Source organism: Pholis gunnellus (genome assembly GCF_910591455.1).
Source record: "Pholis gunnellus genome assembly, chromosome: 18".
Taxonomy (NCBI): Eukaryota; Metazoa; Chordata; class Actinopteri; order Perciformes; family Pholidae; genus Pholis; species Pholis gunnellus.
In genome coordinates, this window is record NC_136545.1 from 19,869,369 (window position 1) to 19,896,878 (window position 27,510).

The 27,510-nt window shown below is 42.3% G+C and overlaps 1 protein-coding gene across 2 annotated transcripts; it reads left to right on the top strand.

The window, feature by feature from the left end:
* Positions 1–98: 98 nt before the first annotated feature.
* clip1b (CAP-GLY domain containing linker protein 1b) lies at positions 99–27,486 on the top strand. Of its 2 annotated transcripts, XM_079179426.1 has the most exons (23): positions 99–220; positions 3,110–3,294; positions 3,466–3,846; positions 3,929–4,059; positions 4,571–4,695; positions 4,797–4,998; positions 5,117–5,314; positions 5,451–5,554; positions 5,672–5,732; positions 6,868–6,972; positions 8,805–8,966; positions 9,168–9,263; positions 10,329–10,386; positions 10,491–10,576; positions 13,011–13,085; positions 16,708–16,814; positions 20,821–20,860; positions 21,127–21,170; positions 22,574–22,679; positions 22,761–22,926; positions 23,015–23,067; positions 23,169–23,281; positions 24,065–27,486. In XM_079179426.1, the coding sequence occupies exons 2-23, from the start codon at positions 3,186–3,188 to the stop codon at positions 24,300–24,302; spliced, it is 2,760 nt and encodes a 919-aa protein (XP_079035552.1). In that variant the 5' UTR covers positions 99–220; positions 3,110–3,185; the 3' UTR covers positions 24,303–27,486. The 2 variants fall into 2 exon arrangements, with proteins under 2 accessions (XP_079035552.1, XP_079035553.1); XM_079179427.1 differs by lacking the exon at positions 6,868–6,972.
* The last annotated feature ends 24 nt before the right edge of the window (positions 27,487–27,510 follow it).

Genomic DNA, 27,510 nt, shown 5'->3' on the forward strand with positions numbered 1-27,510 from the left:
ATCGTATTTTCTAATATCTTGATCCTCGGATGTCCGAGCTCAGAGCTTGGTCCGTGAAGGCAGCGTTAGTCCCAGAGGTGACGTCATGCTGGGGCTGGGCTGGGAGAAGGAAGAGCCGCAGGAAGAAAAAAAAACATGCAACTAGATAACGGTTTAAAAGAGACTCTGCACTTCAGCCACGACGTCCTCCACTGAGTCTCAGCTCAACGACAGAGACCAAGTAAGCTTCACACACATGTCCGCTTTCATGTCGCTTTAATGTCGCCATTAGAAGGGCGTACATGTTTGCATAGAGTAGAATGAGCTCATCCCAGACACAACAACAACACGGGCCAGCATCATCATCTATTGGGCATATTCACAAAGCTGCGGCTATGATTGGTACTATTTAATGGCTGCTGTCTGATTGTGTGAGGCTAAAGATTAATACGTGGTGAGCCTGAGATACAGGATGTGGATTTGACAGCTCTGGGTGTGCTTGTTTTGGTCTGGTTGCAGCTTATTGAGGTAATGTTACAGCAGACGAGGCATCTCGTGTTGCCTGCGCATTTGCATTGAGATTAGCCTGAAACACTGCAACCCTTCCATAAACTGTTGAGTCTTATCATATGCACAAAGACAAATGAAGACCATAAAGCATGTTTTTGTTGGATGGAAATCTGAGAAAATTCCGGCTAAGTTACATATTAGGGTTGGGCACCTGCTGCACTGTCAGTGGTGGAAGAAGTATTCAGATACTTTACTGAGTATTACCACACGAGAGTACTCTACAACAAGTAGTCCTGCCTTCAAAACCTAAAGAGAAAGTCAGTACCAACAAACTGTACTTCAACTGTTTCTGCTGCATTAATGTGTATGTTGTGTATGTACATCAACACATAAAGGAACACTTCATCCTTCAGTTTATCACAAACATTCAAGATCAACACATAAAGGAAACACTTCATCCTTCAGTTTATCACAAACATTCAACATCAACTCATAAAGGAACACTTCATCCTTCAGTTTATCACAAACATTCAAGATCAACACATAAAGGAAACACTTCATCCTTCAGTTTATCACAAACATTCAACATCAACTCATAAAGAAACACTTCATCCTTCAGTTTATCACAAACATTCAAGATCAAAACATAAAGGAACACTTCATCCTTCAGTTTATCACAAACATTCAACATCAACTCATAAAGGAACACTTCATCCTTCAGTTTATCACAAACATTCAAGATCAACACATAAAGGAACACTTCATCCTTCAGTTTATCACAAACATTCAACGTCGACTCATCTGGAGATACGTGGTTTTCACTGTACAGGAAGTGGATGAAAAACTGTAAAATTAGATTACTTATTACTTCTCTAAAATAAACTTTATTGTCCACAAGGGGACATTTTGCTTGGGCAGTAGTTCAGCTTAAAACAAGACAGTACAGTGTTACACCAAAGACAGTAAAAAGGTTATGTAAAAGATATGTAAAATATTGCACATCCCTGAAGAGATAAAAGATATAAATACATCGGTAATATAAAATCTGGAGAGAAGCCATGAACCCATGATTCATAAAACTCAACTGCCTTTACGTTCTATGAACTACTTTTCCTGTTGAGTAGTGTTACAGACTCTGTGACTCGAACGTAGAGGCACAAACGTGGGCTGTAGGTCACTATTGTTCTCCTGTTATTCATACTTTGATAAAACACAAATACATTTAGGAATTATGAACAAAGAAACGGGACAAATGACGAAGCAGGACCCACCTTAAGGCCCTCATCCTGTCAGATGATGATGTGCTTTTAATTAATGCAATTAACCTCAAACCGACGGGCTCACAATTTACAAGCAGCTTCTCCCTAAAGGTAATCGAAAGGTAATCAAAACCTCAGGAGAGACAAGTTAACATTCTCAAAGAATATCTGAGCTGCTGTAGACAAAGTTTAATATACTTTATCTTAGAGGGGAACACTGGACGCTTCAAAGTCTGTTCACAAAGTTGTATTTGCGTTTTTTTTGGCTGTTACATCATTTGTGGCTGAACTCTACAGGTTGTAAAATGAAAGAAAACAGAAAGAAGTGATCTCTGTACTCTGCTCACAAAATCTACGTCCAAGCTGTGGGTGACCGGGTTGCATTGTGGGTAATGTAGGCGCTGGGTTTTGACCCTGGATATAAAAGGATCCTTCTCTTTGCTCGGAGCACTAAATGTTTCACGCGCGCCTTTACCGCGTGAAACACAATATCTGTCGTGACCTAGTTGCACTCAGAGTGAACCGTGTGCTTTATGAAAAACATGGCGGCCAAACACCTCCACAGTGCGCGAGACGGGAATGAAGATCAGCGTCACTTTATCTGCTCAGACGTTTTGTCTTTTATGGCATTTAGAGAAGAGGCGTCAGCTTCACGTTTATTACAACAGCTCGGTAATAAACCGTTTAATATGTGCAGCGGCTCTCACACAGATACTGTTGTAGTTAAATGTGGAGTACGTGGTTTAACAAGTATTTCCTTCTCTTTTACTGAATCAAAGTAGATTTTTTATTCATTGATTTGTTTTGTTTTTTTATGTAAATTCACAGGTTTTAAGTAAATATATTTGTTTTTAAAATGAAAAGTATCTCTACTGTAGTTTAAACAAAAGGTGCAAAATATTGATCTGTATCTCACTTTTATATTTTTATATCTTGAATATCGTTGGGTTTTGAACAGTATGCAGATTGTGATCGCGAGTGATATTTTTGTACTATTTTCTGAAGTTTTACAGTCTAAACAATTAATAATGAATCAGGAAAGAGCAGCTTAATAATCGATGAAAACAATCATTAGTTGCCTGATGAAGATAAACGTGAGGACGCTTGCTTTAGAAGTGAACATCTGAAAGTGACAGAAACAATCAAATTCACACGATTCTTTTTCACAACATCCATGTTTGCTCCATAGAAGTTTTATTTATTAGATGTTCTGCTTACAGCTACATTACGAAGCATGACTGAATATGTGTGACAAACAATGGACAGAGATGGCAGCGAAACACGACTTATATGCTTCTACTATTCCACCAAAAATGTTTGATTTTGAAATGATTTAATGGAGTTTTTTCTTTGATGTCCAGCTGCCTTCCATCACATTGGGACTTTATGGGGTGGTGGGGAAGGCCTAGACCCCCACCTTGATCCCCAACCCTGCCGATGGACAAACAGGGAGCCATGAGTACACCGGGCAAGGTCAGCGGGCTCAAACCCCCGAGCAAGATAGTCCGTCCATCCGGGGTGCCGTCGAAGACGTCTCCGTCCTCCGGTAAGAAAGCGTTTACTCGCGTTACATTAAGGGAGGAAGTATTAGTGGACTAGTATTTCATCCCATAGTTTAAGTGCCATGACAACAACCATGGCAGCAAACGTTCCAGGTAAACAAAGCAACAAAAACACACCTTTCATTAAATAAATAAAGCATTGATTGTGATCGCAGGCGCTCCAAAGTCAGTTCCTCTGGAGAAATCCCCCGGCAGAGTGACCTCCCCGACCCAGGATGGAAGCGTGGACTTCCAGGTCGGCGAGAGGGTCTGGGTCAACGGCAACAAGCCCGGCCAAGTGCAGTTCATCGGGGGCACGCAGTTCGCCCCCGGGCAGTGGGCGGGCATCGTGCTGGACGAGCCCATCGGGAAGAACGACGGGTCGGTGTCGGGCGTCCGCTACTTCCAGTGTGAGGACGGGAGGGGGATATTCACGCGGCCCTCGAAGCTGTCCAAGACCGCGCTGCCAGAGACGGAGGCGAACGGGGGGCAGGCCAGTCCTGCACCAGAGGCCCCCGTGACAAGCGAGGCCGCACCTGCTGGCTCCACCTCAACTGGTAACAACCGATTCATCACTGACAACATGCTTATTCACTGTTTGTTCCTCGGTCACGTAAAGGCGTTTTTTTCGTCGTTCAGCTCAGGGCACCGGCATTAAGACGAGCGCTGCACTGAACCGAATGCTCACATCCAGCGAGTCGGTGTCTAACGTCTCAGACACGGAGTCCATGAAGAAGAGGAGGGAGCTGAGGCTGGGAGACCGCGTGCTGGTAAGAGTATAAAGTCATTTATTTGTCTTCTAATGCTAAAAGAAGTTTGTTCGAGTCCTATTCAGCAAACTCTTGACTGCACAAACTTGCTAATTTCAACATCTGATCATGACATCGTGCACATCTGTGAGATTTAATCACTAGCTTTAGCTTTTGGTGTGTAAAGAAGAAAGAATTCCTCCCCGCAGAGCTGGAAGTCTTTCTGTCATGGTCCAAGTGTTTTCATGATAGTGTGTTTCCTGTTTTAGTTTGAAGGTCCTCTCCTCGTGTGTGTTTCCCCTTCATGAGGTTCACCTGTCCCTCGTTGCCTTCCTCTTCTCCTTGTGTGTTTCGTCTCTCTGCTCCCCTTCTCTTTTGTCCGTTGTCTTTGTTTTCTACTTCATGGAGTTGTGTTTGCCCGTCACCTGTGTGCTGTGACCCGCCTGCATCTTGGACTCTGTAAGCCTCTGTAAATATAGAAACAAAGAACACGGTAAATGAAAATGGTTTTGACATGTTTTCCTGTGCGTAGGTCGGTGGTAACAAGGCAGGAGTCGTGCGGTTTCTGGGAGAGACAGACTTTGCAAAGGGAGGCTGGTGTGGAGTGGAACTGGATGAACCACTTGGGAAGAATGATGGCGCCGTCGCAGGGACCAGGTAAAGACATAGAGTCTGTTTTAACACTTACAACCTGTAAAGAAAAGTCACCCGTCGGTGCTGAGGGTCCGGTTTGGTGCCTGACCCGGTTTTCCTCTCAGATACTTCCAGTGCATGTCCCGGTACGGTCTGTTCGCGCCGGCCCACAAGGTGACGCGTATCGGCTTCCCGTGCACCACGCCGACCAAGGCCAAGAGCTCGCGGAGGATGTCCGCCCTCAAGAGGAGCCCCAGCGCTTCCTCCATCAGCTCGCTCAGCTCCGCCACCTCCTCCATCAGCGGCAAACCCAGCCGAGCAGGACTGGTAAGACTCTGTGCAGAGGTTCATGTTCGCCGCTCATGCAAACGCATCCCCCCCAAAACCGTCCTGCGAGTCTAAAGTTGTGTATCTGGAGTTATTTCCCTTCATTTTATCTTTGCAGCTGACGGAGACGTCCGCTCGCTACGCCCGTAAGATCTCCGGCACCACGGCGCTGCAGGAGGCCCTGAAGGAGAAGCAGCAGCACATCGAGCAGCTGCTGGCGGAGCAAGACCTGGAGAGGTGCGAGGTGGCCAAGGCTACGAGCCACGCGGGAGAGGTGCAGCAGGAGCTGGTGATACTGAGGAAAGGACGGGATCAGGTCAGACATTTGAGACTGAAAATAGATTCGAAACAACATTTTAAAGTTATCGTCTTCAGGAAAACTGCGGTCTAAATGTCTGCGATTGGATCTCGTGTGAGGTCACAGTGATGAACGTCGTTCTGTGTGTCCACAGTACGCGGTGGAGATGGAGGCAAAGTTGGATCAGCTGCGTTCGCTGGTGGAGGCAGCCGATCGGGACAAAGTGGAGCTGCTCAACCAGCTGGAGGAGGAGAAGCGGTGAGGCCTGCGACGCCACGCTGTTTATGGAGACCAACGGGCCTGATGTTGTTTTTATGTATCGCTGACTGTCTGACGTGTTCAAAGACACTCTGTGCTTTGTCTCCGTATGACTAGAAAAGTGGAAGATCTGCAGTTTAGTGTGGAGGAGGCCTGCATCACCAGAGGAGACCTGGAGGTAACATTTGGTTATATAATCTGATTCTCAATTAAACATCATTCTCTCACTCACTCCAGATATCTATCTCCCTCTTCTCAGGCTGGATTTATTCATGAAATTCATGTGAATTATTGACAAACTGGATGGAAAGTTGAAAAAAACGTATTTTACTTTAAAGCGACTGTTCGTGATGTTTAGAGTGTGTTTGTGTGAGGTTCACTGCAGTAGATGGAGCAAAGTAATGTTCTGCTGTGGACGTATTCTAGACAAATAAAAGAATCTCTGTCAGTTGAAGTGAACGTTATATTTAGAATGTTTTCACCTCTTTACCTCACCGTAAGATGTTATCTATGCTCTCTTAAAAACACTAGACTCTAGTCAATATTTGTCTTTATCTGGAGAAGAACCTCCTACAAACGCACTTCTAAACATCACTCCTGTCCCTTTAACACTTATTGAATCCAGTCAGTGCTAACGTGAACCGTGAGCCGCTCTGGTTTCTAATCATCACCTGAGTTTGATTTCTTTAGTTCTTTTCTTGCCCCGTTCATATTTGAAGTGGAACTAAATTGCTGAACGTCTGCTTTGCATTTTTCCTCTGAGCACTGATGATCCCATCAATCATTCTGTCTCAGGTCCTTTTCCTGCACGTCGTTGAATCATTCATTTGCGTCTTTCTTCCCGCTCCTCTCTCGTTTATTCATTCATGCTCGATTCACTCTCAGACTCTTCCGCCCGACCGTCCCGCCCGTCATCTCTTCATCCACTCGTCTGTTCTTGAAAGCTGTTTTCCGTCTCGCTCCTTCGGTCCTCTTCACGCGCTCTCATCTTCCTCTCTCGTCTGCATCTTCCTCACTCTTCAGAGGAAATTAGCGCCCGAATTTGACCTCCTTTTTAAGTTCTGGAATAAGAGCAAATAAAAGTGAGGAATCAGAGTCGGAATGAGATGATTTGAAGTAATGACCTCCTGACGTTCAGATTCTTCCCTTTGTTCACGACCGACTGATGTAACCGGACCCGTCGGTTGCTTTCTTACTGACCGAACCTTCTCTTTTTAAAGTCTTCTCTGTGTCCGTGGCTCGCACAGCTGGCATGTCAGTGTTGCTGGTTGGTGTTGTTCTCCTTTCTCTTCCTGCTCTTCTCTTACTAACAGACGCAGACCAGACTGGAGCATGCCCACATAAAGGAGCTCGAGCAGAGCCTGCTCTTTGAAAAGACCAAAGCTGAGAAACTCCAGAGGGATTTAGAGGACACTAGGGTAATGCTGGCAGTCCCCCAGCCCCACAGCGGGGCCCCCCCCCCCCCCCCCCCCCCCCCAACCGGGTTTGAATAATCATGACACAGAATATATTGAAGGAAGCGACAGCGTGCAAACATTATGCAAATGATCAGATTTATCTCAAGTTGCTCCCCTCATAGCTTTAACATCTCATCGGCCTCGAGCTTTTCCTAATAACCGGATCTATCGCACTGACGATGACGCATGTGTGCATGAATCTGGAAACGCTTGTGCTTTTAAAGATGCCGGACGTCATTTTTCTGATTTCTTCTGTCCCATGAAACGACCAAAACCAACAAATGTGTTGGTTTGTCTTTTTAATCAGGGTCAAGACCAAGACCAGGTCACCGTCAAGTCCGAGTCCAAAGGGAGTCGAGACTAATTCTAGACCGAGTCCAGAACAAATCATAATAGGCAATACTGTCTTTGCAATTCTAACATAGTAATAAAGGAGTTATAAACGATATTGATTTCTCTTTTAACATTAAACTAATTTAGAATTTAGGGCTTGAGGATCGTTCGTCATCTATGAACCGTGAATCTGATCCGATATTTTGATACTTTTGCTTTATGCAAATAACATGAAAGTACTCAGGAAGTCGAGGTTCTGCAGCTCCTCCTCAAACAAACGAACCGCAATAGATAAAGTTTAAACTTAGTGTTAAAACTAACGTGTTTTTACTTTTCTTGCTGTAGTGAGTGTTTGTGGCAGCAGATTTTATTTATCAGGCTGTAGAAACACACACACGACACATTAGCTGCTGGTTTTGTTTTTTCATGGGATTGTTGACGATAAGAAAAATGTGAAACGCCGCCGTCCTTTATTCTTTAACCAGAAGCTCAGAGCTTTGATTCAGAACCTTTTCTTCTGTCTCCATTAAATACAAGTGGGGTTTATTTTAGCCTGTTTCCATATTAGACGGACGATATGAGGTTTACAGGATCAGATTCAGGATTTATTTCTGCACGTTTTAAATCCACACAAAAATAGTTGTTTTCAGAATCTTATTGCTCGAAATTCAGTCTGAATAATTCAAGTGTTTGTCTGTTTCTGTCCAGATACAGTGGTGTCCTTTAGTTTAACGTTTACTTTAAACTATATTTACTATATTTGGTTTACTTAAACATCCAAACTTTACCACTAAAAACTCTAATTCTGTGTCATGTTATGAAGGCTCTTAACGTCGTCCTAAATGCTTAATTATATCATTTAGACCGACTTCTCCGCGATAACAGGAAATATAAGTGAATAACTAAGTAATTGTATAATTACTTCAGTAAGGTAATAAAATATTTGAATATTTATATCAAATAAGTACATTTTATTCTCTCTTTTTAGGGCTAAACGTATGTCAGTTTATTGACTTTGATAATAAAGTTTATTCATACAGCACCCTTCAAAATAAAGTGCTTTACATTGTTCAACAGTCCAACTATTAGAATTTACTCATATTTTATCAACTTATGTTTTTGTTGGTTTGACTAAACAAGCAAAGTGAAAATGTCCGCTTGGCTTCTGGGAAATTTAACGGCAATTCTTCACTATTTCTTCATGTATTTTAGACATAAACGATGAATGAAAAATAATTAAATTGTTCGTCAGAGCCCAGTGATATTCACAGTGACTCAACATACACCACTGTGGCTGAAAACTTAACTTTTAGTCATTTTGAACCAGTGGAATCTCGGATATAATCAGCTTAAAGTCTACACAGCCCAGATCTACCGTTTCTACGTCTGCTCTCCTCTGTCAGCGCCCCGGTCGCCTCCTCTCTGCCCTCACGTCTCCCTTCCTACGCTCTCCCGTGCAGGTGGCCACGGTGTCGGAGCGCTCCAGGATCATGGAGCTGGAGAGGGAGGTGGCCGACCTCCAGCTCCGGCTCCGGGCGTCCCTGCAGAAGGAGGACGCCGCGTCTCTGTCCCAGCAACAGATCAGCAGCCTGAAGGCCCAGGCTCAGTCTCAGGAGAAGAAGGTGACGCCACCCTCTTAGATAATGGATGATGCATCATTGGAGTCGGTGTAATCTCTATTTACAAGCCTGCTTTTAGTCCCTAGTGTAAATAGACGTGTGCACCTTTTGTATGTGTGGTTTGTTAAAGCTACTGTGATGATGATGCATAATTTATGGCTCTGCTCGGATGCTGTACGTCCTGTACCGTGTGTCCTCAAACAGATCAGCGAGCTGAGTGTCGACGTGGAGAGCAAACAGAAAGAGCTTCAGTCTGTGCAGCAGGATCAGAACTCGCTGGAGCAGCAGCTAACCAGCCTGGTAAGAAAGGAGGAAACTCACGACGTACATAATGATCACAAATAAACAGACGAGATAAAGATCCGTTCAAAAAGAGGACGACGCAGATGATGAATCTACAGCTTCAACTGTTAAAGTATTGGATTTAGGGAGTTCTTAACATGCTGCCGTTTGGAGTCCTGTGTGATGTCCGTATTTATTCCTGCTGAGCTTCTTGTGGTCTGAAAATATGCGACCGTGTCGCCCACAGAATGACATCACTGCATCCTCAATCCTGTATCGAGGGACAACATAGTTTCTCATTGATTACAGTTTTAAACCGTTTGAAACGCGTTTAACGTTGCAAACAAAACCAAAAACGTTACAAAACTACTTTGTTGGGTTTAATAAAAAGAACATCAAGGTTTGGCTTAAAATGACGAACAAACTGAAACAAAAAGGCAACAAAAATACTTGTTTAGGTTTTGTGTGTTCAGCCAAGTGTAAAACCTTTCTTTCCCTCTCAGGTTATTTTATGCACAAATTAAATAATAAGAATAAAAACAGGTGCATGGAACTGCGCCTCCTTTCCACAGTTGGCTTTGTCATTTTTGCACGTTTTACTTGTTTTTAAAATAAGGATCTTAAACATGCACCTCATTATGTGGCTTCATACATGATGTTCATACAACACTGAAGCTAAAAGCTGGAAATCTCTGCACATCTTCCAACATTGTGCAGCTAGGACAGCGAACTTCAGAAGGAAAAATAGTTGATAAATGTTCTGTTTATCAATGAATCATCAATGTTTCAGCTCTAGAAGTGAGATCTGAAAAGTGACTTTAAGGGTTCATTCAAAACCATTTCTGTGGGAACTTTACGTCTGCGAGGGTCCGATCTGTAACTGTAGCTTTGCCTTATTTGTCTAATTGTTTTCCCCTGTGAGGTGTTCAGCTCGAGGGCATCGTGAAAGCGTCCTCATTAAGAGGGTTATTCTATCCACAGACCTCGCATGTTTTCTGGGCCCGGTCATTATTAGCTCAATGAACAAGAATGTTCCTGTGAGAGTGATTAGCTCGCAGTCACGCCGACGTTTCTCCGTTTCAGAGACAAACGCTGGAGACGGCCGAGGAGGAGAGCAGGAGGACGGCGAAGACCATGCAAGGTAAACGCATCGGAAGCGTCTCAGCGGACTCTCGTGCTCATTTAGAAAGTGTGTCGCCTTATTTAAGATGATTAATGATGTGTTGTCCTCCTGTTTCCTGTCAGAGCGGGAGCAGAGTGTTGAGCAGTCAAAGAAAGACGTCCAATCGCTGAAAGAGGAGAATCGGAGCCGAGAGAAAGAGCTGCTGCAGGTACGTTTACATGAAGTCGGGTTTACGTGAAGTCGGGTTTACGTGAAGTTGGGTTTACATGAAGTCGGGTTTGCATGAAGTCGGGTTTGCATGAAGTCATTCATGCAGTCAAGACCTACATTAAAGGAGTTAAAATGCAACATACACATTAATGCAGCAGTGATATGAATCCATAAACACCAGATTTAATAATAAAACACTAACAGGGAACGTTTTACTGCACTTCCCACTGTCGTACTTCTTCCACCACTGCATGTAGTCAGTGTGTGTGTGTGTGTGTGTGTGTGTGTGTGTGTGTGTGTGTGTGTGTGTGTGTGTGTGTGTGTGTGTGTGTGTGTGTGTGTGTGTGTGTGTGTGTGTGTGTGTGTGTGTGTGTGTGTGTGTGTGTGTAGTAATACAACGCGACAGATGATGCTGGTACAACACACGTTAAAGCATCAGTGTTGCGTAACATCTTCATGTGTCCGGTCTCCTTGTTGTTGTTCAGCCTGAATGTGTCTGAATACAGTTGAAGTCACAGTCGGGGAGACGCTGCACAAACACAGCGAGCAGGCGATGAATCAGTGTGTTGTTGTGCTGATTCTCACCACGACAGCTCAGTCTGCTCCCGGCTGTCGACGGGTTTCGACACATCGTTTTGTGTTAAATCTCGGTTTCGCTGAAAAGGACACAACTGAAAACGTTGGAGTAGCCTTTCCTTCTGATAATCCTCATTAAACATTCCTCCAGTGTGCTCCCACTCTACAGCCGACTATCGTGAAGTTAAAACATTACTAACGCACACGTGCACACATTCTCATCTGTCTTCAACGCACTAGTCTTCTTCTTTGGTTAATTCAAGCGTTACAGTTTTACAGAGTCGACCAGCTGTGGCTGTTTGTCGTCACGATGTGTTCAAATACTGTTTCATCATCACAAAAAACTTGCGTAAAAGTATGAATGACTGTAGAAATACTCTGTTACACGGTAAAGTCCTGCATTTAAAACTTAAGTAAATGTACAGAAGTATTAGCATCATAGTAAAAGTACTTCTCATGCAGAATAAACCCATAATATTTATTGTATTGTAATTATTGATGCATTAATGTGTGGAGCTCATTTTGACTTTATATACTGCTGTGAAGGTTTTATTATATATTTGTTGATAATATTTTGTGTTAATCTGTAAATCAATGAGTCATTAAATGCATCAACTGACTAAAGTGGTGTAAAAAACACAGTATTTCCCTCTGAGATGTAGTGAAGTAGAAGTATAAAGGCAAAAATCGGAAATACTTCGGTAAAGTACAAGTACCTGACTTAAGTACAGTACTTCAGTAAATGTACTTTCCCCTCACTAAGAATGTTGCGTCATGTTTTAAAGTACCGTTTTTGTTTAAATGTATCATTGATGAACATAAATATTCACATATAAACACTAAATAAACTCGATTGTAATGTTTATTAGATGAGCTCGGGTGTGATTTTGGGGACGTGAATAAAGTGGTGAAACCGAGTTTCTCTACTTTAATATTCTTCAGTAGAAACTTGTGCGTTAAAGCGTTCTGCTCTCGCTTCACGGGACTCGTTGCAAATGGAAGTGAAAGTGAAGCGGCTGAGCGAGCTTCAGGCTGACTCAGCTTCCTTTTTTAGACATTTTAATGACCTCTGATGTCTATTTATAGCAACGCTGTTTTCTTAAGTGCTCATGTCTTTTTGTGACTTGAGCTTCAGTAGAATGTGAGAGTGATTGTGATGTTTTGTGTTATTGTGTAACAGAGAATCTTAATTATCCTCTTATTTGATGCTTATCTAATTGATATAATTATATGAGGGAGGAGGTCGTTCTCTCACACAATCACCCGACTATAGCTCCCCTTAGCTTAACGTAGCGTCGTAGCATCTTTCAGCTCATTGTTTTCTTTTTACTCACTGCAACTTTACTGTTTTGATTTATTTTAATGCTCTCACGAGCGTTGTTTCCTGCAGCAGCAGACAGATGTTTTCAGAGATAACATCTGGACAAAGCCGCTGTTCTCTACAGACACAGAGACTAGCTGCTGAACATAGAGCAGCTTTTAGCAGCTAAAGAGACAGATATCTGAATATTGTTGCTTTCTGGATGTGGAAATAAGCATTTCATCACCTTATGAAGCTGATATTGTAATGTTGTGTTTCCGGCTTGTTTCTGCTGCCCCCAAGTGGCCAGAAATCTGTTAATACAGCTTTAAACTGATGTTACATGAATTAAAAACTGCTACAAATATGAAAAAAGTGGATAATTCTGGAGATAAGTCAGTTTATTTGTTGTTAACTGCTTTACTGTCAGCGCGATAAGATGTCTACAACATACTGAAATAATCCCCAAAAGAGTTGAGAGAAGATCCTTTAACACGTATTGAGTGAGCTGCTCACACCGTGTGGAGTATAAATGTCTTTGATGTTTTTTTTCCAGGCTACTGCAAAGTCTGAGAGGACGTCGTCCTCGCTGGAGAAGCTGACCAATGAGAATCAGACGCTGGAGACGAAGGTGAGCAGAAGGCCTGAAGTCACCGTGTTGCTGTTTCATAACGAGGCTCCGGGCGACTCTTTAAAGCCTTTAAAGTGACTCGTTTCACAAGAAGACCCACGAAATAAAGGAGAAAAGTCATTATACTTTATTATAATTACTGTAATTACTTGGCGTCTAGACGTTCGTAGCAGACAGACGGACTGTTAAAGCATTTCCTTACAGGATTTCTGGCTTTGGAATTCTCTGGATTTCTCACATATTCTTGTTCTCCGAGCTGTTGCTCAGACCGTTCCCTCTGTGCTCCTCTGGTTCTCCTGCATTCAGCAGCTGTTTGTGAGCTCCAGATGAGAGACTGAACGTAAACGCGCTCTCTGTTTTTAGATGTGTGTGTACGTCGGTCCTCCCACGACGTTAACGTTTCTCACGCACCGTGTTTCACCGCTGCAGCATCAGCTCGCGGTACTCGACGCTGTATTTAAAGGTTAAAATGAACAACAGAAGAACATGACAAAAACAGTTTCTGCAGCTTCGCTGAAGAGAACAAGAGTTTATTCTCACGTTGTGATTTATTCAACAGAGACGCTCACATCTGCTTCTTCTCTCCGCTCAGCCGTGTCGCTGTAGGTTGTGATGTAATGTGTGTGTGTGTGTGTGTGTGTGTGTGTGTGTGTGTGTGGCTGGACACAACATTGCTTCAGTTAGTGAACGGTTGACTTGAGGTCGGCCTCTTGTCTTGTGCTGTCACACATCGGTTTTATTAATATCATTGTTATTCATTTGTATCATTTTTGAAGCCTTTGTTAGACGCTGATGATGACGAGGAAATGAGAACGAGTGAGATGCAAGAAAAACGTCTGTTTACAGCACTTCAATTGTGATGATTTGCTGCTTTTCTTCGTCTTCTATAATAGTGTATATATATAAATATATATGTTTGGAGTTGACTGGCAGATAGAGACGGAACATAAAGAAGCTGTGTGAATAAATCTGATGAAATGATCAATCTGGAAAATAATTGACAGAATAATTGATCGATAATGAAAATAATTAGTTTTCAGCCCCAGTTAGGTCATTTATGTTCAAACGCATCAGTCAAACAGTTCAGAGACGACATGAAGGACTCGAGCTGGAGACGTTTATTGTCGTCTTCCCTTAAACCACAAGGACGCCTCTTGTTTGTGTCATTCTTTAAGCAAAAGAGCCCAAAATGTGCTTGTTCAGCTCCTCAGCTGTGGTAATTAGCTGGATTTCTCCGTCTTCTTTCATAGTAAACTGATTTATTTTATTTTATTATTTAGAAACGAGGCAGAATAAACGCGTCCTTCACATGCTGTGGTTATTTTCTGGTCCTCTCCGTCTGTTTTCACTATTTCTTTGACTTTTTTTTCCACCAAGCGATTAATCGATGAATGAAAATAATTGTTTGTTTGCAGCCCGAGTTAGATTGTCTGTGTACAGCCGCTACATCACTACGACATGTATTAGATCACATATACAGTATCAGAGACTACAGCGTGGATGGCTGGTTGTTTCTGTCTGTATTTCCTGTGATTCATGTTAAACACTGAATGGAAGGAAAGTGAGGAAACAAGACTGTGAGCAGCAGAAAGCATGGATGGATGGGGGGGGGGGGGGGTCTGGGAGGAGCTTATTCTGGTCTGAGTTACATAATGGAAGTGCTCCAACTGTGTGTGTGTGTGTGTGTGTGTGTGTGTGTGTGTGTGTGTGACAGAGAGAGAGAGGCGACACGCTCTCCATTTCCCTCTCAGCCGAGCTCGGCGGGGGATGAGAGCTGATGGTTTATTGATGCTCAGCTTGTTTTAGTGTTTTAGTCCGTGTGTGTGTGTGTGTGTGTGATGCTGTAGAGAGAGGAGGAGGGGGGGGGGGGGTGTGCATAGCGACATCACTGCTGCTGTTAAACAGGTGAACATTGCTTTAACATCCGGCGGTGGTGAGCGGTGCAGGCATGGACGTAGCCGCTCTGCATCAGGGTTACTCCACCAACATCTACTCGCCTCCTCGCTACCAGGTAGGACTGTTTCTGTTTAAAGCAGGACGTGAAGCTGATCAGTGCGGCGGATTAAAGTGCGTCTTACTGAATCTCTCAGCAGGAAGAGATGCTGTTCATTTGTCTCTAATTAGCGCTCGTAAATGATTTTTATTGGTGTTTGATGTGAGATTTTGTGATGTATGTTGCGCTTGTGACCCGAGCAGATAATGTTTACATTCTGCATGTGTGTGTGTGTGTGTGTGTGTGTGTGTGTGTGTGTGTGTGTGTGTGTGTGTGTGTGTTGTTTATGTCTGCAGACTAGATCTCCCCTCGGAGCTGTAGATCATTTCTGAGGTGCTAAAAAGTCAGAAACTCGCGTGCAAAGACACCCGAAGACACGGCTGCAAACAGCAACACGCAGCAGGCGGCTGACAGCGTGAAACCGTTCATGAGTTTTTATTTCAGTTCATCTGAAGCTGCAACAAATGCATTGATTTGAAAGTAATTCGTTATTGACGACATGCTATTTTAACACGGCTGAGATCGCAGCGCTGCACGTGTCCATTCGATGATTTTCTTTTGTATCTGAATGAATCGAACGAGAAACTCAAAAGTTTGCACGAGGAGAAGCTGAAGGACGTGATGTCTTTGGAGCTTTTTATTTTTAGTTTCACGTGGATTCATTCTGCTCTTTGCTGACTCACCAAAAACACTTCAATGTGTCGTGTTGTTTTTAGGAATTAACTGCAGTTTCACTCTCGGTGACCCAGAACTGACTGCAGCTCTTCCTCTGATGTGAACGCGGTTCAATGGGATCTGATGTTGAATGTATGTTCATGGTGAACAGTAGAGCTGAAGGGGAAACATGTTTGTTCTTTATTACAGACAGTATAGAGAGTGAGATGGAACAAAGGGTCTCTGATTGGACTCGAACCAGGAACCTTCTGGGTCATCGTCGAGTTTTAACCCCTAAACTTCGGGTTTGCCTCAGTAGACAATTATTCTGATGATTGATGAGAATTGTTTAAAGAAATGTTTAAGCAACAAAGCTTTAGTAACATGAAGATGTCCTGCCTCTCTTTATCTTATACAACAAAATGTAATGTCTTTGGGTTTTGTAACTGCTTTTGGACCAGAACAGAAGACGTTTGAGGTCAAACTCATGAAACATGTTGATTTCATTCAGTGTGATTCTCTAATGTCGCAAACAAACGCATAGAAATCCTAGAAAAAGAAGACGCTTCCAAACTGTGAGAATCATCTTCAGCATCAAAGTCATCCAGTGATGGTGGTCTGTACATCCAATGCTACGCTGCAAACAGGAACTGCTCATAGAGAATTCTGCATACTTGTAATAAAAGTACATCAAAACATACCGGATGGGATTATAATCGCTCACTAGCAAGATGTTCAACTCTCCCAAACCTCCCCTGGAGCAACAAATCCAGTGCAACAATATTATAGCTGTGAATACTTTCAAAGCAAAAGAGAAAACTTAAACCTCCTGTGTGTGTGTGTGTGTGTGTGTGTGTGTGTGTGTGTGTGTGTGTGTGTGTGTGTGTGTGTGTGTGTGTGTGTGTGTGTGTGTGTGTGTGTGTGTGTGTGTGTGTGTGTGTGTGTGTGTGTGTGTGTGTGTGTGTTCCTCTTCAGCTTGAGGCTTTAAAGCAGCAGAACTCCAAATACCAGGAGGAGCTCAGTCTGTCGAAGGAGCGGAGCAGCTCAGAGAACCAGCGAATCGGAGTCCTCTGCAAGGAAATGTGAGTACTAGTGTGTTGGCTTGTGTGTCTCCTGTAAAGGTGACCACACACACACACACACACACACACACTGGTGTGGGGAATCTGTCCTGCGTTTACGAGGAAAGAACTATCACTGAACTGTCAAATGTGTCATTAAAGTGTCTCCATCTGTAGATGCTTCCACTTGAAAATAAGCCATAAATCGTTGCGTAAAGCCCATAATTAGCCGAAGGCTGCTATTGTGTGTTTATGGATATGATGGTGGAGCACAATGCGCGATACACTCTTGTGTGAAATGGCTTCCAAATGTTGTACATCCTTCATTTTTAGATCTTTAACTACAAATCATAGAGACTTTAAATGCATGTGTGTAGTTTTTGAGATTTTGGGATGTGCTTTTCCTTCTCTTTTCATATATTCTGCATTATCGCAGCGCTTTTGCTCAGAGTATTGAGTTTGCTTTGTGAGTAAAATCACCAAAGTTGCAGCAGATTGACGTCACAAAGGTTCTGAAGTAGCTGGTTAAACCTCAACGAATGACAGCAGCGCCCTTAAAGTGATACTGACACCGACACTTCATTTGATACCTTTTTTTCTTCTTCATTGCTTCAATTGTCACCACAGTCTCGTATATTCACTGATATCCAGCCCGACACGTGAGGCATGATTTCACTCTGAACCTCTGTCCTGTTTGTGCCGCTCCTTCCATCTGTGCATGATGCACGGAGCAAAGCACCACACGGCCCTTATGTGTGCTCTGTGTGATGGAAGACACGACTCGAGAGCTTTGATGGAGAGAAAATGAATGAAAACAAAATGCGTTCACACTCGTCAAACAGCGTTTTTTTGCGAAATGTCCTTTAAGACGTCTGTGAACAGCTCGATGTATTACCGACGCCTTTCATGGCTGTGTTGGCATAGAAACAAATTCATTAACATTTTAATTGGCGGCAGAGCTTTGACTGATCGCTGAGCTGAAACAGTTTTTGATGGGAGGTAAAAATACTCCAACAGCATGTTTTTATTTGACTTTGTTGTGTCTTTGGTGGATCTCCGGCCGGATGTCGAGGCCTGTTTCTAGACCGTGTGTGTGTGTGTGTGTGTGTGTGTGTGTGTGTGTGTGTGTGTACATGTATGTGGTGTCTTTACATCGTCCCGCCACACCTCCCCTGAGTCATCAGAGCCCCGAGCTGTGACGTCAAACCTCCAGATGGATCTAATTGGCTGAATTATAGTCATCACTACATGTAGCGTCCTGGAGGAGGAGCAGCAGATGGAGATGTCAACACATATCTTTAGTTTCGGTGAAACAGAAGGAGCGTCTGCGTCTCTCCGAATGCCCAATGTATTTAGTTTAAAGCTCTGTACAAAGAGGAGTCGTGTTAAACATCCGTTCTCCTCTCAACAATGTGTTCCTCCATCCTTCCTCAGTCTGCGGCTGTTATGTAATCGCTCCGTCTCTCCTCCTAGGACCGCCTGGCTCCAACATGGCGGCTGCTCTCATTGTGACATCAGAGAGAGTGTGTGTGTGTGTGTGTGTGTGTGTGTGTGTGTGTGTGTGTGTGTGTGTGTGTGGAATCAATGTGACCTTTGTGGCGTCTCAGAGAGCAGCTGTGAACAGCTCAGATGTGTGTTTTATGTTGTTTTTGGTGTCACTGGAGGTCAAATCCTGTTTGGTTTGTCTGTTAAAATCAGCTGTTAATGTCCCCAAAAATATTTAATATTAATTAATATTTGTTTTGCCGTGTTTATAAAGCCTTTATTTCACAGTCAGAATGATTCTTCACTTACAAATGATGCTGTCAAACCAAGAGTCGACAGGCTGCACTTTCACACAATGGTGCTTTGAGCTAAATGCTAACATTAGCATGCTAAAATGCTTGCAGGCGTCATGTTTACCATCTTGGTTTAGCGTGTTAGCATGCTAACATCTGCTCATTAGCAGTAAACACAAAGGACAGCTGAGGCTGATGGGATTCGGGTTAGTAACTAACATGATGAGTTGGTAAAAAGTTACGGAATTAAGGAAAGTTATGACATTTCATCCTGAAAGGGACATTTCATGGCAATCCAGCTTAAAGTTGTGGAGATATTTCTCTAAAAACATGTTAGCCTCATGGTGGCGCTAAAGGAAATATTAGGATTCATCCTCTGAGGAACGTGAATCTCTTGACCAAAAGTGTTCAAACAGACCACAAACTAATCATTTGTTCTGGTGTAGAAATGAAAGAGACGTGGAGCGTAAAACTACAGTAATGCACTGTTAAATTCTAGACGATGAATACATTTCCAAAGTATAATTGGAGAAGCGGAGCCCCAGCTGCTTCTGTTTACGCTCAGTGACGTTTCCTTTGTGTTTGTAATAAGACATATTTTTCTATCATGCCTTTAAACTCCTCTGTTGTGTTTGCGTGGACGCGATGGAGGCATGGCCGATGTAATTACACAGCAGGCAGATCAACATTTCATCCAGCTGCTGCCAGGAGAAGCTATTAGTCACACGTAGCATCTTCCTTTGACACAAATCCTGAGAATGACCTACATGGAGCCAATTTCAATTTCTCCCGCAGAAATCGCTTCGGTTCCAGCATCCAAAAATATCCAGGTTGATAAATTCCCAGACGACACAGTCTCTGGGTCTACATGTGATCATATGCTCGGGTTTATCATATCGCGTCCTGATGGTATTTCTCATGCTGTATCACTACTGCACTGCAGAGTGTATAAAGCACTGTGGGGGTTTTACGGCTGTTAAATCCTTTAAGATGTTTAAAATGGGACGATGTAGCAGCAGATACAGACCAACAGATGGCTTTTGATTCTTTGGATTATATCAATAGAAAGTGCGTTAGAGTACATTCACTCTCAGAATATAGTCCAAGCTGATGTCACTGCTTTTCAAAAATGCTCATGAAAAAGGAGCTGACCTGAATAAATCTGAAAGAAAGCATCTTTGTTTGCTCTAAAGCGGCTTTAATCAATATTTAAATATCTGTTATGTGAAAGGGCTCAACTCGTTACGAATGACAAGACTCTGCAGGCAGATGTTTTCAGCCAAACACAACATAGAAACATGCTGAACATAGTGGAGCGTTCAGCAGTTAAAGACACAGAGTCCCCTCAGGAGGAGGTGGAGACCAAACCCGGAGGTAAAAGGACTAAAGACACTGATTCATCAGGTCTGCAGGCTCCGGATGCTAACGATGCTAACGATGCTAACGATGCTGTTCCTGCTGGATGTGTAAATACGACTTTATAAGTTTCCCAATGTGGCCAAAAACTGATGTAGGTTTAAAGCCGCTATGTACTGAATTTTCCGGTGATTATAGCATCATTTAAATGACATCAGCGGCATATGTTTTGTTGTCTTGAACATCTGGATGTAAATGAATGCAGTCTGCTGTTTGTTTCAGTGCTGCAGTGTCTCTAAACACTGCCGTCTCTCTTTTTAAAGGCGCCACCGAGGGAGACAAAGTCTTTCTACAGGAATATGTTCATTTAAAGATGGTCGCAACTCTTTTTATTGGATACAAAGTTAAACTAGGTCTGTAATATACTAGTATTTTCATTATCGGTTCATTTGTCGATCATTTTCTTCAATTAATCGATGATTTGTTTCGTCTATAAAAGCCAGAATATATCTTCAAATGTCTTCGTTTTTAGTTTTCTACAGATGACTTAAACGATGCCGGATATGTTTCTTTAAATGTGTTTATAAATGATTGGACGAGTTGCTGCAGATGGAAGTGGAACCATTAAAAGGCTTTGGGGGCATTTCTCTCTTTTCATTTCACAAAGCAATGCAACTTTATCTGACCTGCTGCACAACTTCTCAGCTCATAATCAAATCGAACACTTCATATTTCATTTTTCCACACCAAGTCATTTAATTCTTCTGTGTGCATGTTTAGCAGATGCTAACACATCTGGCTGCACAGCAGATTGAAGCAGCGATGGTGACTCAGATACCTCACAGACTGTTCTGTCTTTAGGTCTAATGTCTCTTCTTTCTCCTTCCTCTCAGCGAGGAGCTGAAGCTGGCCTCCCAGAAGTCTCTTGACGAGGTACTGACCTTTTAATATTATATATATATACTGTATATATTATGAATATAACATATAAACGACTTCCTTTAGCTTCAGCCTGCTATAGATCAGAGTTTAAGTCAGAAACGGTGAATTGATTGATGGTTTTGGCGCAGCGAGGATTTACTTCCCGCTGTGACTCTTGAAGCTCAGACGGGTTTAGCTTCTATTTAAATGCTTCTATTTCTGTGTGTGTGTGTGTGTGTGTGTGTGTGTGTGTGTGTGTGTGTGTGTTTGCCTCTCAGCACAATGAGGAGCGCAACAGTCAACCGCCAGACATGAAGACCAGGTAAGACACCGGGAAACGGGTTCCTTATGTGTGTGTGTGTGTGTGTTCTCTTTACTTCTGTCATGTTCGGCCTGTTCAACGCGCTCTGATGAGCTCTCGGGCTCTGATATGTGATCGGAAAGTCACTTTAAGTTAAGTTGCACTTTAAAAATGTAAAGTTTCAAATTGACGTGTGCAGATTTAAGGACGTTTTTCATCATTATCGATACATTTCGCAACAGAAAATGTACTCAGCCTGTCCGCGTTAATAATATAATATTGGATCAATTTAATGATGTAGTGGAGTTAATTTAATCTGCTTTATATACTGTTAAATATTTAACAATGGATGAAAAAAAAAAAACGTAAAATAAAATGTATGATATTTGCCTTATTAAATAGAAATACTCAAGTGAAGTACAAGTACTAAAAAGTACAGAGTTTATTCCTGACAGTTTAACTTCTCTTCGTTGTTTCTTTGATCTTATTTTAATCCGTTTGTCTGGAAACGAGAGTATTTTTTATCGTCTCGCACGTTATCAGAGGATTAAAACATCTCACAGTGGGAGTGATGGTCGTGGATCAAAGTTGATATTTAACATCAGAGCGATGAAGTGAAGGAGCAGCTGACGGCTCTGTGGTGTCGGCCGGAGGGAGACGAAGAGGTGAAGCACAATAATTGGAGCAGAAATAATAGTTTTCTCAGGTGAACATGAAAAGACGGGAGACGTGATTCAGTGAAACGACCGGCTTCGTCTCTCAAACAGGATGTGACGGAGATGCTGGGTTGATTTAGGAGGCAGGTGGTTAAAGTCAGAGCTCCATTCATCCACTGAGATCAGTCTTTGTTGTGAATTTATTTTACATTCTTGGTTTCTCACAGTTGTGTTACTGTGTTGATGTAAAGATCCAGCGTTATTGATCTATTTAAATTGTGTTTATTCTGGGACCTGGATACAATTTACCAGAGAAGTCAGGCGGATGTTTTACAGACGGAAACTAAATATATAAAGTTATATATTTACATGCATTTATATTAAAGGTACGAGTGGGTTTATTACCACTAGTAGCGCTATAAAGCCTTGTTTGAGCAGGTTTTTGTTTGTATCTTGTGCACACACAAGGCTGCACAATACATCGATTCAGCATCAACAGAACGACGTAATGAGCGTAAAGTTGAACTGAAAACATTGTTTTTGCACGGTTCTCATTCTTCAAATTGTATTTCTGCTGAAATCTTCCAGTAAAGTCTCATGTTTTACAGTGGAAAGCTAAATATACTATATATACACTATCTATTTACATGCATTAATAATAATAAAAGTACCCTGTGGACAAACAATTGAACCACCGAGAACATAGAATAACGTCTCTAAGAGATGATTTGACTTGAGTTGACTCTGAATCGCTCCATTTGTCCGCAGAGAAACCGTCTCCAATCCGGGGACGGAGGGAGAAGTAAACCTCCAGAAATCCACCGGAGTCTTAATCTCAGACAAAGACCAGGAGCTGCAGACTCTGAGGAACGAGGTACCAGCTCGTGACTTTCTCCTCTTTTCTGTTTGAACTTGGCTCCGTGTTTTCTGACCGTTTTTGAATCCGTCGCCGCAGATCGCTGTGCTGCGAGGAGAGAACGCCGTGGCCAAGACGCTGCAGGCGGCCGTGGAGACGTTGGAGGGAGACAAAGCTAAGCTGCGGAGCCGCGTTCGCAGCCTAGAGCAAAGGCTCATGGGAACGCAGGTGTCGGAGGGAGAAGACACGGAGGCTCCGCCCTCAGGTGAGGAGACGAGGATCGGAGCGTTCACGCCGTTCTGGAGATTCTTCTTCTTTTGTCAACTGTTTTTTTCCCTCTGATGCTCGTGCAGGAGAGGCAGCTCTGGAGCAGCTGAGGCTGGAGAAGGAGTTCGCTGAGGGGCAGGTGAGACCGTCAGACCGTCAGGACGCTTCACAAAACAAACCTTCACGTCCGTATCTGTGCCCGCTGTGAAGGTGATCCGTGTCTCCGTTCGTCTCCCTCAGATCAACTTCCTGAACAGCGTGATCGTGGACCTGCAGCGGAAGAACGAGGAGCTGAAGATCAAACTGAAGAAGCTCGCGCTGGCTGAGTTCAACGGCAACGACGGGCCGGACGGGTGAGAAATAATGAAATAATAGAAATATATACAGTGATGCCTTTTCTTTGTTTTTCTGTTGTAAGTTGTACATTTGGTTTTTGGGATGCTGGTCAAATAAAACAACACACCGAGAACGACCACACTTGAGGAATAGTTTTTTTTTTGCTTTCATGCAGAGAATTAGAAAAGATTATTATCATTCTCTCATGTCTGAACGCTAAATATGAAGCTTAGCCAGTCAACGGTTAGCTTAGCTTAGCATAAAGACTGGAAACCCTTTGTCTTTGACACAAACGTATGAACCCTTCCAACACTTCATTGAACAAATGTACTAATTTCTTGGGCTTTTATTGGTCTTTTTTCTGGTGGTTTCACTGTGAAGGTGACTCTCAGCCCCAAAGCCATTTAGTTCCTTCTGATTAATGATTTTAATGATTTAAAAACACAAATATATGATTGCATTTGTTAAAGAAGGCTCAGGAACCTGCTCGTTGTAGTTTTTAATCAAACAAACGAGGAAATATTGCATTTGTTGGGGACTATTTTCAGCGGCGGATGAATCCACATTTGGTGCTCTAGTGAGTGTTTGTATGAGGGATGGAGTCAGAATAAACTACAGTGTGTTCATGGTGATGAAGGAACATGTCACACAGAGGTCTTCCTCTGCAGAGGAGGAAGATGTATCTCTCACACACACACACACACACACACACACACACACACACACACACACACACACACACACACACACACACACACACACACACACACACACAGATCACTCTTTCCTCTGTCGCACAGGTTCGTGGAAGGCGTGTCAAAGCAACAGGAGAAGAAGGCGACTCCGCGTCTGTTCTGCGATATCTGCGACTGCTTCGACCTCCACGACACGGAGGACTGTCCCACTCAGGCCCAGAGCCCCGACTCGGTGCCTCACACCGCCTACCACGGCAACGCGGCCGACGAGAGGCCCTACTGCGACATCTGCGAGGCCTTCGGTCACGCCACGGAGTCCTGCAACGACGACCAGACCTTCTAGTAGCTCCAAGAAACAAAAAAACTCTTCACCTGCATCTTAATTCCTCTCAAACACAGCTCGCCTCCCTCCAGATCTTTTCCATATTGTATTTTTATACTGTATTTATGCATATCACTGGTAGCCGCCGCCCCGGTCCAACTCCTTTCCCCTGCAGCTCTTTTCTCTAAATGCAGAACGCTCGTCCAAATATGCCGCTTCGGTGCAATATTGATGTTTATAGCGAAAAAAGGAACCCGTCCTCTGCACTCGTCGTTTTTTAATCGTTCGTTTATAAAAATAACAATAAGTGTTTTTAATTTGTTATTTAGCGGGAAAAAAAATGATGCAACTTGATGAAGCACAGTTAAAAATGGAAAATGAAGCGCCTCTCCGACTCGACATTCCTGTCTTCTGTATCGCATTCCTCCGGCCTGTACGGCTGCAAACCAATCACAGATATACTGCCATGTCAGACGCTCTACTGTTTAATGTTTAAAAGTTAAAGTCTTAAAGTCTTTCCTCCAGTCTGTCAACCTGCGACGGAGTGTTAGGGCCGCGAGAAGAGCAAGAGGCATCAAGAAATACCTTATATTTACAACAACAACAACAAAAGCAACAATAACTAATTCATAAATCAGACCAAAACGTTTAATACAGTATATAGTATATATATAGTTCAGGGTTTAGTCTGTTAAATGTGCATGTTTTATCATTTCCTGACAGTCTATAAATACTGTCCAGTTACTATTTTTACATACTATTTACGTACTATATTTAATTATATTATAATTAGTACAACTTTTCTCTAAATATTACAAATTCATTCTGAAAATGTACTTTTTTATTTTTATTTTATGACTTAATTCTCAAAATTATAATAAAATTTTTTTCCCAACATGAATTTATTTTTGACTTCTTTTAATATTACAACATTATTCCAAAATATGACAACTTTATCCTCGAAATAATACGACTTTACTCTCGAAAGGTTCAGACTTTTCTTTAAATATTCCAACCTATCATTGAAATATTGTAACTTTATGTTAAAATGATGAGTCATTTGTCTTCTTCGTGGCCCTAATACTCTGTCGTATCAACATGAATATTAATTTATGGTAAACCAGCGAAACCTAACGTGAAGTTCAGTCTCGACTTTGGAAATTTGTAGCTTCCAAAGTTTCGGGCATTTTTTTTTTCCAGAGCTTTCAACTGCATCTCACCGTCCTCCTCAGTGGAGTTCACTGCAGGGAAAAAGCCAGTAAGTGGACCTTGACTTAAAGAGGTTTTACACACAAAGATCAGTTCGTTAAAGTATATTTAGTTTTTTATGAAGTGGCTTTACAAAAATGTTATGTTTGACAAAACAATCTCACTAAAAGGTCCGTTTATTAGTTGCTCTGCAGCTTTCGTCGGCATCTTAAATTGTTGGTCTTATGGTTTAAACTTTTTTCTGAGCACTTTAAGGACTTCTGTCTCTCTGTCGGTGTAACATTTAAGATTTAAAGTTAATTTGCATGACAGCTCGATCAAAAGCTCCGGAGCAGCTACTAAATGAACACTTTTCCATAAATCATCACGCAGGTTGATATCCTCGAGGATTCGTTGTAGTTCATGATGACGTTGTTATTTATTGTCTGATCTTTCACTAACCAGTGATTTATTTTTCCTACAGGACATAAGCTAGCACTGATGTAAAGGTGTGTAGTCTGTACTAGGACTACTGTAGTGTTTTGGGCTTTTTAAGTAACAGGTTGAAAACCTACCAGATGGAAACTACAGCAGCCTCTACTAACTTAGTTTTGCACTGTCCACTTTAAAAGATTCAGCAGTAAAACAAACTTTAACTTCTAAAGAAAAGGGATTTTAATCATAAAGGTTGTGCAGATTATTCTGTGCGGTCATGTTTCATAGTGTCCTCTTTAAAGACGATGGTTCACATTTTGGGAAATACGTGTTTTCTGGCGGAGAGTTAGATGAGAAGATCGGCACCACTCGTGTGTGTACGCCGAATATGAAGCTAGTCAGAGCAGGTTAGCTTAGCTTAGCACAAAGTCTATAAACGGGAGCGAAATGGCTAGTTCTTAGCTCTTGTTGCTGCCATGCTGTTAAGTTCTATATAGTTGTAATTAAATACCTGTAAAGTCAAACTTTTTGTCATTTACATTTTTTACTTTTTTGCTAAGAATCACTAGAAAAACCAGGTGTTTGTGTTGCGACACGTTTCTAGCAACGCGTAGCGGTGTGACAGTCATCTTATACTTTTAACTCCACCAACTTTACGCAAAATAGGTGTAAAAATAAAAGTTCTATCAGGCCTTTTAGTGTCTAGCAGCGTTAAGTCTGATAAATTACCTCAAGTGATGTCACTTGAGTCAGCGTCGGTTAAAGTTTGAAAATTGAAAAAAAATAAAATCTGAAAGTTTGGAGGTAGAAAGAAGTAATAACTACTTTAGGCTAGCGACTCCAGGCTACATTAGCCACTGCTAGCGTATCGCACGCGAATCTCCTGTCGAAGTCCAGTTGCATTGTGGGTAATGTAGGCAGCAGGCACCATATATCTGGCTCTGCAGCATCGATTTCTCTGATAAATCTATGAATAATTAACAGACTGATATTAGTGTCGCCAATCATCTCATCTAACTGTCGGGAAGCAAACAAGCGTATTTCCTAAAATGTCGAACCCTTCCTTTAAATCAACCGTGTACTACAGCGACGTATATTTGACCTCTCTCCTTCTTAAGCACAATATTTGGATCATATTGAATCTTCTAGTGTAACAGTGTATTATATAATACGTGATGTGACTAACCGTTGACACGAGTCTTTGTAAATACTAATCGGAGGCTTCCTTCTGATAAATGTGTACACAGTGCCATGAGACAAACGATAGCTTTCTATGTGTACTACATTTTATTTTTCTGCCCTGTTGATAAGATCCACGTTGTATAAGGAGAAGAAGAAGAGAAAGCCCATTTGTAAAGACTTTAAAACATTGTGTACTTTTTAAGTGATGCGTCTAATTATTAGTCATGTTTTATATACGTAACTATTTCAGGCACCGTGTAGGAAATGGTTTCTAAACTATTTTACAGATGTTGACGTGGTGTAAACTGTTTTCTATGTGCTGTACACTCCTGAGCAGGCCAATAGAAATACTAAGAAACAAGCTTTGTGTTCATGTTTCCTTTTGTCGCTCTAGCAGCAGCAGCGGTGGTGGAAGAAGTACTAA

Bases quoted from the DNA above. Each gene is read 5' to 3' on its own strand.
- clip1b (XM_079179426.1), top strand. From the start codon at position 3,186: ATGGACAAACAGGGAGCCATGAGTACACCGGGCAAGGTCAGCGGGCTC. The intron at 3,847-3,928 runs GTAACAACCGAT...TTCGTCGTTCAG, and splicing joins TGCTGGCTCCACCTCAACTG to CTCAGGGCACCGGCATTAAG. The intron at 22,680-22,760 runs GTACCAGCTCGT...CCGTCGCCGCAG, and splicing joins TGCAGACTCTGAGGAACGAG to ATCGCTGTGCTGCGAGGAGA.